Source organism: Bufo bufo, chromosome 2 (genome assembly GCF_905171765.1).
Source record: "Bufo bufo chromosome 2, aBufBuf1.1, whole genome shotgun sequence".
Taxonomy (NCBI): domain Eukaryota; kingdom Metazoa; phylum Chordata; class Amphibia; order Anura; family Bufonidae; genus Bufo; species Bufo bufo.
The window spans coordinates 551,949,869-551,966,170 of NC_053390.1; the positions used below are offsets into that span (position 1 = coordinate 551,949,869).

General features: G+C 44.0%; 1 protein-coding gene across 1 annotated transcript in view; it reads right to left on the reverse strand.

The window, feature by feature from the left end:
- Positions 1 to 519: 519 nt before the first annotated feature.
- The window catches only part of RCHY1 (ring finger and CHY zinc finger domain containing 1), a 33,061-nt gene continuing 17,278 nt past the window's right edge, over positions 520 to 16,302 (reverse strand). The window contains exons 6-9 of the mRNA XM_040418115.1: positions 4,384 to 4,442; positions 2,805 to 2,831; positions 1,788 to 1,908; positions 520 to 1,013 (exon numbers count right to left, since the gene is read on the reverse strand). Coding sequence (XP_040274049.1) covers positions 885 to 1,013; positions 1,788 to 1,908; positions 2,805 to 2,831; positions 4,384 to 4,442 — 336 coding nt within the window. The 3' untranslated portion in view covers positions 520 to 884. The remainder of the gene's footprint in view (positions 1,014 to 1,787; positions 1,909 to 2,804; positions 2,832 to 4,383; positions 4,443 to 16,302) is intronic.

Consider the following 16,302-nt stretch of genomic DNA (forward strand, 5'->3'; position numbering starts at 1 on the left):
CGCCGTCGACATTGCAGCAGTGAGCAGGTGTAATTACAAGCCGTTCCATTCACTTCTATGGGACAGCTCCTTCCTATATACTTGAGTAGGTACGAGCCGTCCCATAGAAGTGAATGGGATAGCTTGTAATTACACCTGCTCATTGACCCCGAGCAGGTAAACAAAGAAGGGAAGGCTGAGCTCAAATAGAGCGCCGCCTTATCTTCAAACAGCTGATCGGCGGGGGTGCTGGGTGTCGGACCTCTGCCGATCTCGTATTGATGAACTCTCCTGAGGAGAGGTCATCAATATTAAAATCCTGGAAGGCCCCTTTAAGTAATCTACTCGTGAACTAGATGAAATCCAGTGAATCGGCTACTCTGAGGTTGGATCTGCGACAGAAGATCAACCTCGGATTTGTCATGGATTCCATGGCAAATATACCCCAGATTTTTCATGTATTTTGGCTTTATGAACAGCGCCTTAGCTCTACTGCATTGATTACAGTGTCTGTGGGAAATGTAGGAAAGACAATTGGTAAACCCTATAATATTTATTATTACAAATAACTCTAACCCTTCTACTTTATGAAAGATAAAATTATTATAATACTGACCTTAGTATTAGCCCAACTATATAAATGTAAAGGGTAAAATAGCCATAAGAAAGCAATGAGAATATCTGGATCCAAAATATCCTAATTTTCACAATTTGTTTCCTACTGTAATTGTCATCAATATATATAGTGATATATAAATAGCAATATGCACACAGCATGTATGATTCTTTCACTCTAGTTTAGCTATTTTTTTACTTTATTGTTCCTTAATGAAATATTTTCTCATTGTTCTAAGAGGGTAAGTCTTCTAATGCTTCAGCTAGTTTTCTTGCAGGCCTCCTGTTGACTACTCCGTTCTGGTCTGTGAGGGAGGCTTCCTTTCTTGTGTGGTATTGTATGATTGACAGCTATTGCATTTCATTCCTAAAATGTGGAATGGCACAGTTGATCTTGCACTGCAGTCATTGCAGAGAATCTGTGTATATTAAAAAAATAAACAAAGAATTAAACAAAAGTAAAAGCTACCCTTTACATTACTAATAATACAGTCTAAAGAGAAAAAGAGTGAATAAAGAGAGAATAAAACAATGATGGTGAGGACAGGCTCTCTATACTTTAGTCCTGGGACACAACATTTACAGCTCAGCCATTTATGGCAAAGATCGGAATACCCATGGCATGTGGTGACCAGGGGTGGCCCGAGTTAGGCTAGTTTTGCACTAGTGCTAGACATTTCCGGCAGTCTGTTCTGGCAGGAAGATGCCAGAACAGACTGCACTGACAAACGCTGCCTGATATCCGCCAGCCCCATTAACTACTGTATAATGGGGATCGGCAAAGATCTAGCCGCAATCTGGCAAAGATGCCGATTCTCGTCCAGACTAGAAGTGCTACGAGCAGCAGTATTAGTCTGGCCGGCTCTCGGCCTATTTGCCAGGTTGCGTCCAGATCTCCGCTGTTCCCTATTATATTTAATGGGGCGAAACGGCAACACGGTAGCTTCCGGCAATGCTGGAATGCAGACAGAGTAGCCTGCTGGATCTACAATCACTAGTGTGAAACTAGCCTTAAGGAAACAGTCGAGCAGACTGTGCCATACTGTTCCTCTAGCTTCCATTCATGTTATGGGAATTACACAAGCAGCGTAGCACAGCCCGCTCTGCTGTTTCTGTAACCTCAGCCATCGCTGACTGCAACATACAAAGGATTTCAATACCAAATATACACAATGTTCTGCTGATCCACTCACATGGACATTCATATTCTGATATTCAGGTGGCATTGGCGTCTGAGCAACTTCTTCATCTAGCTGGGTCCAGGTTCTGGACATATCCAGGGCAGAACGCATGCATAGTGGACACCTGTATCCCCTGTAATAAAAGAAGGCTTTGCTGTCAATATCTCCTGGCCAAAAATATCACTAGAGTCAATAGATACAAACACTGAAACTACTGATTGCTATGGTTAAATGTTTCACTTTCTATGCATGTTATAGCTCTTCTTTTTAATTGAAAAACATTTTTTATCTACTTGTCAGAGGGAAAATATAGAAATACTAACCTTACGTACCATAAAAAGATCTACAGCACACGAGTGCACAAAAACAGCTAATAAAGGTTAGGATTTTCCTGCTAGATCCTGCTGAATCAACAAACAGTGAAATGTTCATGATTGCATGACCTAGCGTCCATCCGATGATGGATTTCTCAGGCAATCCTCTACTCACTGGAGCGGTCTAGCAGCTGATTGCCTCCACAGACTATTATTTGGGGCAGCGGGGCCAATAGCTGACAACTACCTAATAGTGCGTATGGCCACCTTCAGTACTCAATAGCACTACATATAAAATGAATGAATACTCTGCAGTACGGAACTTAATGTGGGCCATTGCCTCTGAATAATTATACCCAATGTCATATGTAGATTAGAAAGAGTGCATATTACTATGCATAATCTAAAAACAGTAACGTAGCATCCTGATGTGTCCTGCACTAAATTAATTAAATTCAGAAGAGCAGGCAAGCCAAATGAAGGTCAGACCCATATCAAAAGTGAGGTCAAAGAGAAATTAGTGTCTTAAATCAGATTAAGAGAACTGTTTCATCGCTTTGGTATGCAGAAAAAGGCCAGATATAAAATACAGACGTAAATGGCCGGGCAGATTCGCTTGGTTGCTGTCCGGCGGACAATGCTGTGATTCAGTTTTAACCATTCGGCCAGGATGCACAAATGACATTTAGGGCAATGAGCGCTGTAATATACTTACTGTTTTAGCATGTCCTCATAACATGTACTGGAGGGACATAAAACAACAAATTAGATTTCACAATGCAGCATCATAATCTATCAAAGTGCACAGAATGTGAGGAGGAAACATTAAGATAGATTTATTTCTGAGATGGGACACAAACCACAGGCAGAATAAAAACACCGTCCCCTTTGGGTATGCATAAAAATAAGTGTAAAAAGTGCAGTGGCACGCTTGGCTATTTTCGAAAGTCCCTTTGAAATGAATGGGAAGCGCATCGTACAAACGTGGCCACCGCTCCGTTCACTTCTATGGGGATAATTGAAATAGCCGAGCCAGCGCTCAGCTATTTTCGGTGACCCCATAGGAATGAATGGAGGGAAGCAGCGCACACGCGGTGTGCCCTCAGGCACTTTCCGGGCCCTAGAGGTGGGACCTGCACCTATCAGACATTGGGGGCATATGATAGCGATATACCCCAATGTCTGAAATGAGACAACCCCTTATTACTATCCATATTGCTTTCTTTGCTGGCTGGACTCATTTTTCCATCACATTATACACTGCTCGTTTCCATGGTAATGACCACCCTGCAATCCCGCAGTGATGGCCGTGCTTGCACACTATAGCATCACCCTCTCTGATGGTCGGGGCCATGGGAGCGCACATAGGCTAGTGCTTTTTCCTATAGTGTGCAAGCACGACCACCACTGCACGGTGGTTATAACCATGGAAACGAGCAGTGTATAATGGGATGGAAAAATGAATCCAGCCAGCAAAGGAAGCAATATGGATAATAACAATACATTAGTAAGATCCTTGTATTCACTTTCCCTACATAATAAATGCTATTTGCTGAAGTGACAACCCCTTTAAGCTATAACTTTTGCCAGTTTCTGGTGTAAGTTATTGTAAATCTGGCAGGCTCTGCCCCCTCCCACTAAGATCCGTCCCTTTTCTGGTGAGAAGCTGAAAAAGTTGCAAATTATACTGCTCGCCATACTTTGCACCACAATAGTTGAGCAAATAGCTTGATAAATGCCGCTCAGTGTTGTTTCCTTTTCCAAACCAGAACCAATCTCACATTTTCAAAGTCATTTTTCTGTTCAACAACCAAAAATGATAATTTTTGTGTTGAATGGTGTCATAAGAGAATTTGAAAGGGTTTGTCTGGGATTGGAAAAATAATGCCAGCTTTATATCTGAAAATAGCACCACTCTTGACTGCAGGTTGTGTCTGGTATTACTGCCCTTTCTTATCACAGCGCTGAAATAGCATGGCACCAGCAATCTTTCCAGTCCCAAAGATATGAGTGAGATACGACAACCGATATGGCATAATACGTATATGTTGGCCACAGTGTAAAAAAAAATGCAATCTGCTAAGCCAATGCACGCCACACCCGCAATGGTCCAAAGGGGCACCGTTTTGGCTTCCATAAGGTGAAGGCAGCCTATGGCTAGATTTGGCATACATGTCAGGATTGTTCCCGGCCTATATGCTGAATGCTGTACGCATACCATGATGTGAATACAGCTCCACAAATGACATAAAAAAAAAAAAAAAACACCTGACCTTGGCCTGATCCACTCTCACCTATGCAAGAGATGTCCGCAAGGGAGGACGCGAGCACCAACTCTAGAGGTATGTATATCCTGTAAATAAAAAAAAGAGGCATAGTAAAGAGTGGAACATTTTGTTTGCTTAAAGGTGAAAAAAAATATTCCAGTATCTAAAAATACAAGATAGTCTTCACTAGCAATAAGGCTACTTTCACACGAGCGTTCGGGTGTCCGCTCCGTTTGAAGGGGCTCACGAGCGGCCCCGAACGCATCCGTCTGGCCCTAATGCATTCTCAGTGGAGGCGGATCCACTGAGAATGCATCCGCCTGCCAGCGCTCAGCCTCCGCTCCGCTCAGTGAGCGGACACCTGAACGCTGCTTGCAGCGTTCGGGTGTCCGCCTGGCCGCGCGGAGGCGAGCGGATCCGTCCAGACTTATAATGGAAATCAATGGGGACGGATCCGCTTGAAGATGACACCATATGGCTCAATCTTCAAGCGGATCCGTTCCCCATTGACTTTCAATGTAAAGTCTGAACGGATCCGCTCGGGCTACTTTCTGACTTAGAAAATTTTCTAAGTAATAATGCGGACGGATCCGTTCTGAACGGATGCAAACGTCTGCATTATCGGAGCGGATCCGTCTGATGAAACATCAGACGGATCCGCTCCGAACGCTCGTGTGAAAGTAGCCTAAGATATTCAAACTACACCAAACAACAGCTCTTCTGAGGATAAAACAGAATGATTCGTCCTTGTATTCGGACCACAAGAATTCCTTAACTGTATAAAGGTAAGTCCAGACTTGAGAGAATCTCCATGAGTTTCAGGACACGCTCCAGCTTTTCAGATCTGCAGAACGGTCAATATAAAGAGGCAGTTTTGTGGATTTTACCCTGAATTTGCAATGAAATTCCTTTTGGCAAAATTCCGTCTTATCATATCCTTATGTCTACTGTATTTTTAAAAGAAAAATAATTTGTGTCTATGTAGGGGTGCACAACCTTTTCTGGCCAGAGGGTCACCTTCCAGACTGTACAACTTACACAGGATGCTATACAACTCTAAGCAGTACTGTACTGAGCCTAATGCAGGTAGTGAGGACCCTGTGCATTGCCCAGGGATTTAAACAATGTCTCTGAAAAGCCCCTCAGAACACCAACAGGCCACGGTGTCCCCATTAAAAAGACAGGCCACAGTGCCCCCATAACAGAGACAGCCATGCTGCTGCCCTCATAACAGAGACAGGCCACAGTGCCCCCATAACAGAGACAGCCATGCTGCTGCCCTCATAACAGAGACAGGCCACAGTGCCCCCATAACAGAGACAGCCATGCTGCTGCCCTCATAACAGAGACAGCCATGCTGCTGCCCTCATAACAGAGACAGGCCACAGTGCCCTCATAACAGAGACAGGCCACAGTGCCCTCATAACAGAGACAGGCCACAGTGCCCTCATAACAGAGACAGGCCACAGTGCCCTCATAACAGAGACAGGCCACAGTGCCCTCATAACAGAGACAGGCCACAGTGCCCTCATAACAGAGACAGGCCACAGTGCCCTCATAACAGAGACAGGCCACGCTGCCCTCATAACAGAGACAGGCCACAGTGCCCTCATAACAGAGACAGGCCACAGTGCCCTCATAACAGAGACAGGCCACAGTGCCCTCATAACAGAGACAGGCCACAGTGCCCTCATAACAGACAGGCCACGCTGCCCTCATAACAGAGACAGGCCACAGTGCCCTCATAACAGAGACAGGCCACAGTGCCCTCATAACAGAGACAGGCCACAGTGCCCTCATAACAGAGACAGGCCACAGTGCCCTCATAACAGAGACAGGCCACAGTGCCCTCATAACAGTGACAGGCCACGGTGCCCTCATAACAGTGACAGGCCATGCTGCCCTCATAACAGAGACAGGCCACAGTGCCCTCATAACAGGGACAGGCCACAGTGCCCTCATAACAGAGACAGGCCACAGTGCCCTCATAACAGAGACAGGCCACAGTGCCCTCATAACAGAGACAGGCCACAGTGCCCTCATAACAGAGACAGGCCACAGTGCCCTCATAACAGAGACAGGCCACAGTGCCCTCATAACAGTGACAGGCCACGGTGCCCTCATAACAGTGACAGGCCACGGTGCCCTCATAACAGTGACAGGCCACGGTGCCCTCAAAACAGTGACAGGCCATGCTGTAGTATTGCAGTCTCAGTCACGGTGCCCCTCATAGCAGTGCTCATCTTTTACAACTACAGTGCCAACCTTTAAAGAGCAGCAACAGTGCTGGTGGCCACAGTGTCCACATCATAACACTAGCCATATGCTGCTCTTCTGAAAGGAAGTGCAGGACCAGGAAGACTCACATGCATCTTCCAGCTCCTGCAATGCAAGGAATAGGTAACACAGCTGCTGGTATTCTGCATCAGAAAGGATACAAACTAGGAGGCTGCACAGGACAGCATGAGGCCTGTGAATACATGATCTAGTTAGCCACAGAGGTAGACATGAGATAGACAGACACGTAAAGATAGATATTAGATAGATAATAGATAGACAGACAGATCTGTCTAAGGCAGGAAGCAGCTAATATAATGTTTTTTAAGTAAAAGTTGTGCTCGGCACTTTAAAAGCAATCTGTAGTTTGCAGGGCAATCCTTTCTTCTTGTATCACTAGTTATTAGTCCCATGCCATCAGACTAAATAATGTATTTGTTCCAGAAAACGCAAGCACAATAAAATATGAAAAAGCACAAGGCAACATTTACAGCACCTTGATGAATTTCCAAGCATGATTCCTTCGTATCCTGTATTCACACTCCTTTTCTTCTCACCATCTGCCTATGAGCAGCCAGCCGACAGACTGTTTCTGAAGGAGACGTGTAGTGCACACGTGACCCCACCCGACAGAAGCATTTTTGAGTGGTCTGCTGTATTCTGTTGCGTTCACTAGTTTAGCTCTATTATGGGTAATTTTAAAAAAAATCTGCCATAGTGCCCGGTCCCCTTTAACCCGATTTTCGGTACGATTACAAAAATACCAAGTTTCTATAGTTTTTATTATGCTTTAAAACTTTCACGAAAGTTTTTTTTTTTTCACGGATATATTCTGACACCAATAACATGGAACAGAGCAGGGGACAGAGAGAGAGGACAGAAGGCGATTCCTTCCTTTGTCTAAACACCCAGGTGCCACGACATCTGAGGGGTTAAATAACCCGGATCGCAGTTTCTATGATCCCGGTTATTGTGTCATTTACTTAGAAACACATTTTGGGATTACCAGTATTACTCTTTTAAAGGGGTTATCCCACAAACAAAATGTATCAACTCTCCAGAGGATATGTGATCATGTGTGGTCACTGGGGGCCCGAACACTGGAACCCAGCAATCCGAAGAACAGGGGTCTACGAGTCCCCCACTTGAATGAAGCGGTAGTGTGCTTTTTAGTAAACAGACATAACTCCCATACAAGTGAAAACATCAGAGGTCACTGGGTCACACTGTATCTATAACTTCCATTCAATTCTTTCTTTGAAGGGCTTGTGCCATCATGTTATTTTAACATAAATCAGCATGAAAAAACGAATTACTTTTGTAATTTACCCCTCATTACAAAAATGCCCTGGTTGTGAGATATTCTCTTAATTCTAAGTTCACCTCTAACCAGTGAGCTGGTGGCAGCTGCTGAAGTCCATCCTGTAATAGCTGTGACGGTCACAGGAAACGTGCTGCAGCAGAAAGGACACCCCTGAGCCGCCAGCCGAAAGAGAATCTAAAAGAGCAACTGGATGGGGCGAGCTCTGGGTCCATGCGAGGGACGGGGCTGGTTCTAGCTCTGTTGGAAATATATTCATCACATACCATATTATGTAGGATTATCGCTATTTACACCAATCATGGCATAACCTATATACCATGGTTGTTCTTATCCCAGAACACCTCTTTGAGCAGATTGGACTTGGAGAGACCCCACTCTCCGAGTTTGGATCAGGTCTATCCTATCGTTATCACTCGGGGGGGATTTCAGGCTTATCATTAGCCTTCACCATGTAAGTCTGGGTATGAGTAATTCTATACCGAATGAGCTATCACAGCTAATACAGCTTCCTAGCAGGAATGGGGAAACATGGAGAAGGTTTGACTTCAATGTCAGAGTCCCAGAGGTGTGACCTGCACCCATCTCTAGAACAGGGCCCCAAAGCGAAGGAGAGTGCATGTGTGATATAGGAAAAAGCACCCGTCTATGTGCTCTCCCACGGTCCCGGACGGCGCTTTTTCCTGTAGTGTGCAAACATGACCACCACTGATGGATTACAGGGTGGCCGTAACCATGGAAACGAGCCATGCATAATTTGATGGAAAAATGAATCCATCCAGAAAAGGAGGCAATATGGATAATAACAATACATTAGTAAGTGCCTTGTATTAACTTTCTCTACATGATAAATGCCACTTACTGAAGTGAGACAGCCCCCTTAACTTCTATGGGAGTTCCAAAAATGCAGAGCAATCCTGCTTGGCTATTTCCAGAACTGCCATAGAAGTGAAAGGAGAACGTAGTGAACCAGCGCAGCCACCTCTCTATTCACCTCTAAAGGAATTCAAGAAATGGTGGCCGGGGAGTGAGGATAGACCGATGCTAATCCCTATAGTGTGAAGCACGGCCACTGCTAATGGATTACAGGGTGGTCATAACTCCCGGAAACAAGCAGTGTATAATGTGATGAAAAAATGAATCCAGCCAGCAAAGGAGGCAATATGGACAATCACAATACATTAGTAAGTGCCTTGTATTAAATTGCTCTACATGATAAATGCCATTTTCTGGAGTGAGACAACCTCTTTAAAAACACATTATACTTATACACCAGACACATTATTGTTGGATTGCAGTCATTTTATGGGCTAACAAAAGTCAAAGCGTGCATCATACCCTTATAGCAGAAATATGGTACTAGTAATGAACCGACTGGGGACGATGATTTCAGGCTTTACAATCTGAAGATGCTTCCGTGTTGAATGCTCAGGACTTTTTAATACCTTAGCTTTTCTTTTGCTCTCTCGATTGCATACTCCCATAGTAATGTTAGGAAAGGTTACAACTATATGCAATGCCAATTCCCAAAATGCACAGCAAGACCAGAGCTAGGAACACACATATAGAGATGAAGCCCTCCAGACTCCCACTCTGACACCTGGATTACCCGATAGCAGGGGACCCCGGCTAATCTCACCCTCTCTCCTGACCTGCGAGTAATAAATCATTGCTTTGCTGTTTGTCATCTTTAATGCTCCCCCTCCTTCTGCTCTCAGGGTGACCCTTACTATGTTGACTGCTACCTATTATTCTAAGTACTTATGGTCCTAGGCCTATCTTCTCCCTGCTACCACTGGCCTGTGGTATAGGAGGCTCTATCCATATCAGGAATCCCCCGTGGCCCGTCTCTGCCTTCTTTTGTTCTACTGGACCTTTGCGCTGTGGAGTTGTGTAGTGCCCTGGCAAGCCCTTATTCTTCTTATCTCCACCACCACTAACGTAATAGAGGACTTAAAGGGGTCCTCCCGGCCTAAACAAAATATCTGGCAGCCTTCTGACCTGTAGTGGAAAGATAGTCTGGTCAGTAACTACCCTTTGTAGGAAAGAAAATGAAGAGCCTCGTTTAAAATTGAGATACCAAGTAGCCAAACGATGATGGTAAGTCGGTGATGAATGGGCAAACCCTTGCAAAAAGGTGAGAACTGAAAGTTTTGACACCAGAGAAATCTGGAAATTAATAGAAAGTGTGGAACCTTGCCCCTTAAGGGAACTATGACCGGGACCCAGGTCCAGGCCAGACTGAAAAGACAAAATTCTGGGAAGTAAAAACCACATAGGCAAAAACTGCCGTTCCTCACACCAACCAAAAAAGGATTTCCAAGCCCTGGATGAGGAGGACTTCCTCAGGTTAATCATAGCCCAAATCAAAGAATCTGAAAAACCACGAGCCCTACGGGTACGGCCACACAGTTGGTTTTCTGCATGTACTTTTGGGAGCCAAAATCAGAAGTGGATTAAAAAAAACAGAAGTCGTATCTGTCCTTTAGACTTTCTCTCCTTTCATGATCCACACCTGGTATTGGCTGCCAAAACTGCATTCAGAAAACTGACCGTTTGGCCGTACCCTAAAAATGGGAGCTCCAATAGCTATGTCATTAAACACAGTGACCGTACATTTGGATTAAAAAGGGGGGCCTGACAGAGAAGGATCTCTTATGGTGGAAGATACCAAAGGTCATCTGCAAGAAGAGTGATTAGTGAGGTATACCACACTCAACAAGGCCAGCCTGGAGCCTTGAGCATCAAGGGCAGACCCTCAGCCCTGATCTTCTTGAGAAGACGTTGCAGGAGAGGAAGAGGAGGGAACACATAAGAAAATGTAAACTGACTCCACAAAATGTAAACTGTGTCAACCACCTGAGCTAGCGGATCCTGGAACCGAGCAACAAATGAAGGGAGTTTCTTAAGAAAGAGGGCGTGCCTTCGAAACGCTGCGTCGTGGGTACGTTGAGCTCCCTGTTACTGGCCCTAAAAGGAAGACGCCAAGCAGAGTGACAAGTCTGGAGGAACCGCATGGACTGAGGTTTTTATATTTCTACTTTATGAATTGAGCTATTCTAAGAAGTTCTAAATATGAAATAAAGGAATGCAGAAGATATATTGATGTGTTTGTCCCAACCATACACTTGAGATTGGCTTAAAGGGAACCTGTCATGCTTAAAGGTTCCATTTAAAGGGGTTGTCCAGTTTTTGGGCATTTTTTGCCTGTCCCCGGCAGAGTGTTGGATCTGTTGAACAAAAATCATGCTCACATGCTCCCCGCAGCTCTGTTCTGGCTCACTTCAGCTATACTCCTGGTGTGCAAACTTCCAGATGGTGGGGTCAATGGGCACAAGACCCAGCAGTTATGTGCCAGTTATTGGCTGCAGCAGCACACGTGACCCCTCCATCCAAAAGTTGATGGGACCGGAAGACTGTTGAACTGACCAAAGTTCCAGAGAGGAGTGCCAGGGGGCCGGCAAGTATGAGGCTTTCAACAGGCTCAACATGCCTTGGGAAACAGAGCGACTATTCTGCTTTTCCGTACCCAGGGCTGGCTAATTCTAGATGAAAAGCAATTAGACGAGAGAGAATCAATCATACGTAGTTTGGTTAAGGAAACTATATTTGGTAGAGCAGATACTTTTGGCTCTTTTAGGCAGCTTATATTTTCTAAATTAATAGGTTATTTATGGAACTACATAAATAAAGTTAATTTACGACGTCTGTCTTTGTAAGCTCTTAACAGTATTTTAAAGGGGTTGTGTCATGTCATAAAGTAGCATTTATTTTGTAGATAAAGTTAATACAAGCCACTTACTAATGTATTGTTATTATCCATATTGCTTCCTTTGCTGGCTGGATTCATTTTTCTATTGCATTATACACTGCTCGTTTCCATGGTTACGATGACTCTGCAAGCCATCAGCAGTGGCCATGCTTGTACACTATAGGAAAAAGTGGCAACCTCTCTGGTGGCCGGGACCGTAGAAGCGCACATAGGCTGGTGCTTCTTTCTACAGTGTACAAGCACGGCTACCGCTGATGGATTGCAGGGTCGTCGTAACCATGGAAACAGGCAGTGTATAATGTGATGGAAAAATGAGTCCAGCCAGCAAATGAGGCAATATGGATAATCGCAATACATTAGTAAGTGGCTTGCATTAACTTTCTCTACATGATAAATGATATTTGCTGAAGTGAGACAATCCCTTTAATTTTGTCTGTGGAGCTGTCATTCTTACTTACATAGAGAATATCTATAGACAAGAAACGCATACACAGATTGTCATCTGACTACACCAGTACTATACTTCTGGTAACAGCTAACCTTTATTCACAGACCTGGAGAACCCTTTAATGTTTAGCAATAGCAGCACAGTAATACATTACTGCCTTTACCACTACTCACCGCTAAACATATGGGGCAGTCTTGTCTTGACACTACAGCAGCATAGTAATACATTACTGCCTTTACCACTACTCACCTCTAAACATATGGGGCAGTCTTGTCTTGACACTACAGCAGCATAGTAATACATTACTGCCTTTACCACTATTCACCTCTAAACATATGGGGCAGTCTTGTCTTGACACTACAGCAGCACAGTAATACATTACTGCCTTTACCACTACTCACCTCTAAACATATGGGGCAGTCTTGTCTTGACACTACAGCAGCACAGTAATACATTACTGCCTTTACCACTACTCACCTCTAAACATATGGGGCAGTCTTGTCTTGACACTATAGCAGCACAGTAATACATTACTGCCTTTACCACTACTCACCTCTAAACATATGGGGCAGTCTTGTCTTGACACTATAGCAGCATAGTAATACATTACTGCCTTTACCACTACTCACCTCTAAACATATGGGGCAGTCTTGTCTTGACACTACAGCAGCATAGTAATACATTACTGCCTTTACCACTACTCACCTCTAAACATATGGGGCAGTCTTGTCTTGACACTACAGCAGCACAGTAATACATTACTGCCTTTACCACTACTCACCTCTAAACATATGGGGCAGTCTTGTCTTGACACTATAGCAGCACAGTAATATATTACTGCCTTTACCACTACTCACCTCTAAACATATGGGGCAGTCCTGTCTTGACACTACAGCAGCATAGTAATACATTACTGCCTTTACCACTACTCACCTCTAAACATATGGGGCAGTCTTGTCTTGACACTACAGCAGCACAGTAATACATTACTGCCTTTACCACTATTCACCTCTAAACATATGGGGCAGTCTTGTCTTGACACTACAGCAGCATAGTAATACATTACTGCCTTTACCACTACTCACCTCTAAACATATGGGGCAGTCTTGTCTTGACACTACAGCAGCATAGTAATACATTACTGCCTTTACCACTACTCACCTCTAAACATATGGGGCAGTCTTGTCTTGACACTACAGCAGCACAGTAATACATTACTGCCTTTACCACTATTCACCTCTAAACATATGGGGCAGTCCTGTCTTGACACTACAGCAGCACAGTAATATATTACTGCCTTTACCACTACTCACCTCTAAACATATGGGGCAGTCTTGTCTTGACACTACAGCAGCACAGTAATACATTACTGCCTTTACCACTACTCACCTCTAAACATATGGGGCAGTCTTGTCTTGACACTACAGCAGCACAGTAATACATTACTGCCTTTACCACTACTCACCTCTAAACATATGGGGCAGTCCTGTCTTGACACTACAGCAGCACAGTAATACATTACTGCCTTTACCACTATTCACCTCTAAACATATGGGGCAGTCTTGTCTTGACACTACAGCAACACAGTAATACATTACTGCCTTTACCACTACTCACCTCTAAATATATGGGGCAGTCTTGTCTTGACACTACAGCAGCATAGTAATACATTACTGCCTTTACCACTACTCACCTCTAAACATATGGGGCAGTCCTGTCTTGACACTACAGCAGCACAGTAATACATTACTGCCTTTACCACTACTCACCTCTAAACATATGGGGCAGTCTTGTCTTGACACTACAGCAGCATAGTAATACATTACTGCCTTTACCACTATTCACCTCTAAACATATGGGGCAGTCTTGTCTTGACACTACAGCAGCACAGTAATACATTACTGCCTTTACCACTACTCACCTCTAAACATATGGGGCAGTCTTGTCTTGACACTACAGCAGCACAGTAATACATTACTGCCTTTACCACTACTCACCTCTAAACATATGGGGCAGTCTTGTCTTGACACTATAGCAGCACAGTAATACATTACTGCCTTTACCACTACTCACCTCTAAACATATGGGGCAGTCTTGTCTTGACACTATAGCAGCATAGTAATACATTACTGCCTTTACCACTACTCACCTCTAAACATATGGGGCAGTCTTGTCTTGACACTACAGCAGCATAGTAATACATTACTGCCTTTACCACTACTCACCTCTAAACATATGGGGCAGTCTTGTCTTGACACTATAGCAGCACAGTAATACATTACTGCCTTTACCACTACTCACCTCTAAACATATGGGGCAGTCTTGTCTTGACACTACAGCAGCACAGTAATACATTACTGCCTTTACCACTATTCACCTCTAAACATATGGGGCAGTCTTGTCTTGACACTACAGCAGCATAGTAATACATTACTGCCTTTACCACTACTCACCTCTAAACATATGGGGCAGTCTTGTCTTGACACTACAGCAGCATAGTAATACATTACTGCCTTTACCACTACTCACCTCTAAACATATGGGGCAGTCTTGTCTTGACACTACAGCAGCACAGTAATACATTACTGCCTTTACCACTACTCACCTCTAAACATATGGGGCAGTCCTGTCTTGACACTACAGCAGCACAGTAATATATTACTGCCTTTACCACTACTCACCTCTAAACATATGGGGCAGTCTTGTCTTGACACTACAGCAGCACAGTAATACATTACTGCCTTTACCACTACTCACCTCTAAACATATGGGGCAGTCTTGTCTTGACACTACAGCAGCACAGTAATACATTACTGCCTTTACCACTACTCACCTCTAAACATATGGGGCAGTCCTGTCTTGACACTACAGCAGCACAGTAATACATTACTGCCTTTACCACTATTCACCTCTAAACATATGGGGCAGTCTTGTCTTGACACTACAGCAACACAGTAATACATTACTGCCTTTACCACTATTCACCTCTAAACATATGGGGCAGTCTTGTCTTGACACTACAGCAGCATAGTAATACATTACTGCCTTTACCACTACTCACCTCTAAACATATGGGGCAGTCCTGTCTTGACACTACAGCAGCACAGTAATACATTACTGCCTTTACCACTACTCACCTCTAAACATATGGGGCAGTCTTGTCTTGACACTACAGCAGCATAGTAATACATTACTGCCTTTACCACTATTCACCTCTAAACATATGGGGCAGTCTTGTCTTGACACTACAGCAGCATAGTAATACATTACTGCCTTTACCACTACTCACCTCTAAACATATGGGGCAGTCTTGTCTTGACACTACAGCAGCATAGTAATACATTACTGCCTTTACCACTACTCACCTCTAAACATATGGGGCAGTCTTGTCTTGACACTACAGCAGCACAGTAATACATTACTGCCTTTACCACTACTCACCTCTAAACATATGGGGCAGTCCTGTCTTGACACTACAGCAGCACAGTAATATATTACTGCCTTTACCACTACTCACCTCTAAACATATGGGGCAGTCTTGTCTTGACACTACAGCAGCACAGTAATACATTACTGCCTTTACCACTACTCACCTCTAAACATATGGGGCAGTCTTGTCTTGACACTACAGCAGCACAGTAATACATTACTGCCTTTACCACTACTCACCTCTAAACATATGGGGCAGTCCTGTCTTGACACTACAGCAGCACAGTAATACATTACTGCCTTTACCACTATTCACCTCTAAACATATGGGGCAGTCTTGTCTTGACACTACAGCAACACAGTAATACATTACTGCCTTTACCACTATTCACCTCTAAACATATGGGGCAGTCTTGTCTTGACACTACAGCAGCATAGTAATACATTACTGCCTTTACCACTACTCACCTCTAAACATATGGGGCAGTCCTGTCTTGACACTACAGCAGCACAGTAATACATTACTGCCTTTACCACTACTCACCTCTAAACATATGGGGCAGTCTTGTCTTGACACTACAGCAGCATAGTAATACATTACTGCCTTTACCACTATTCACCTCTAAACATATGGGGCAGTCTTGTCTTGACACTACAGCAGCATAGTAATACATTACTGCCTTTACCACTACTCACCTC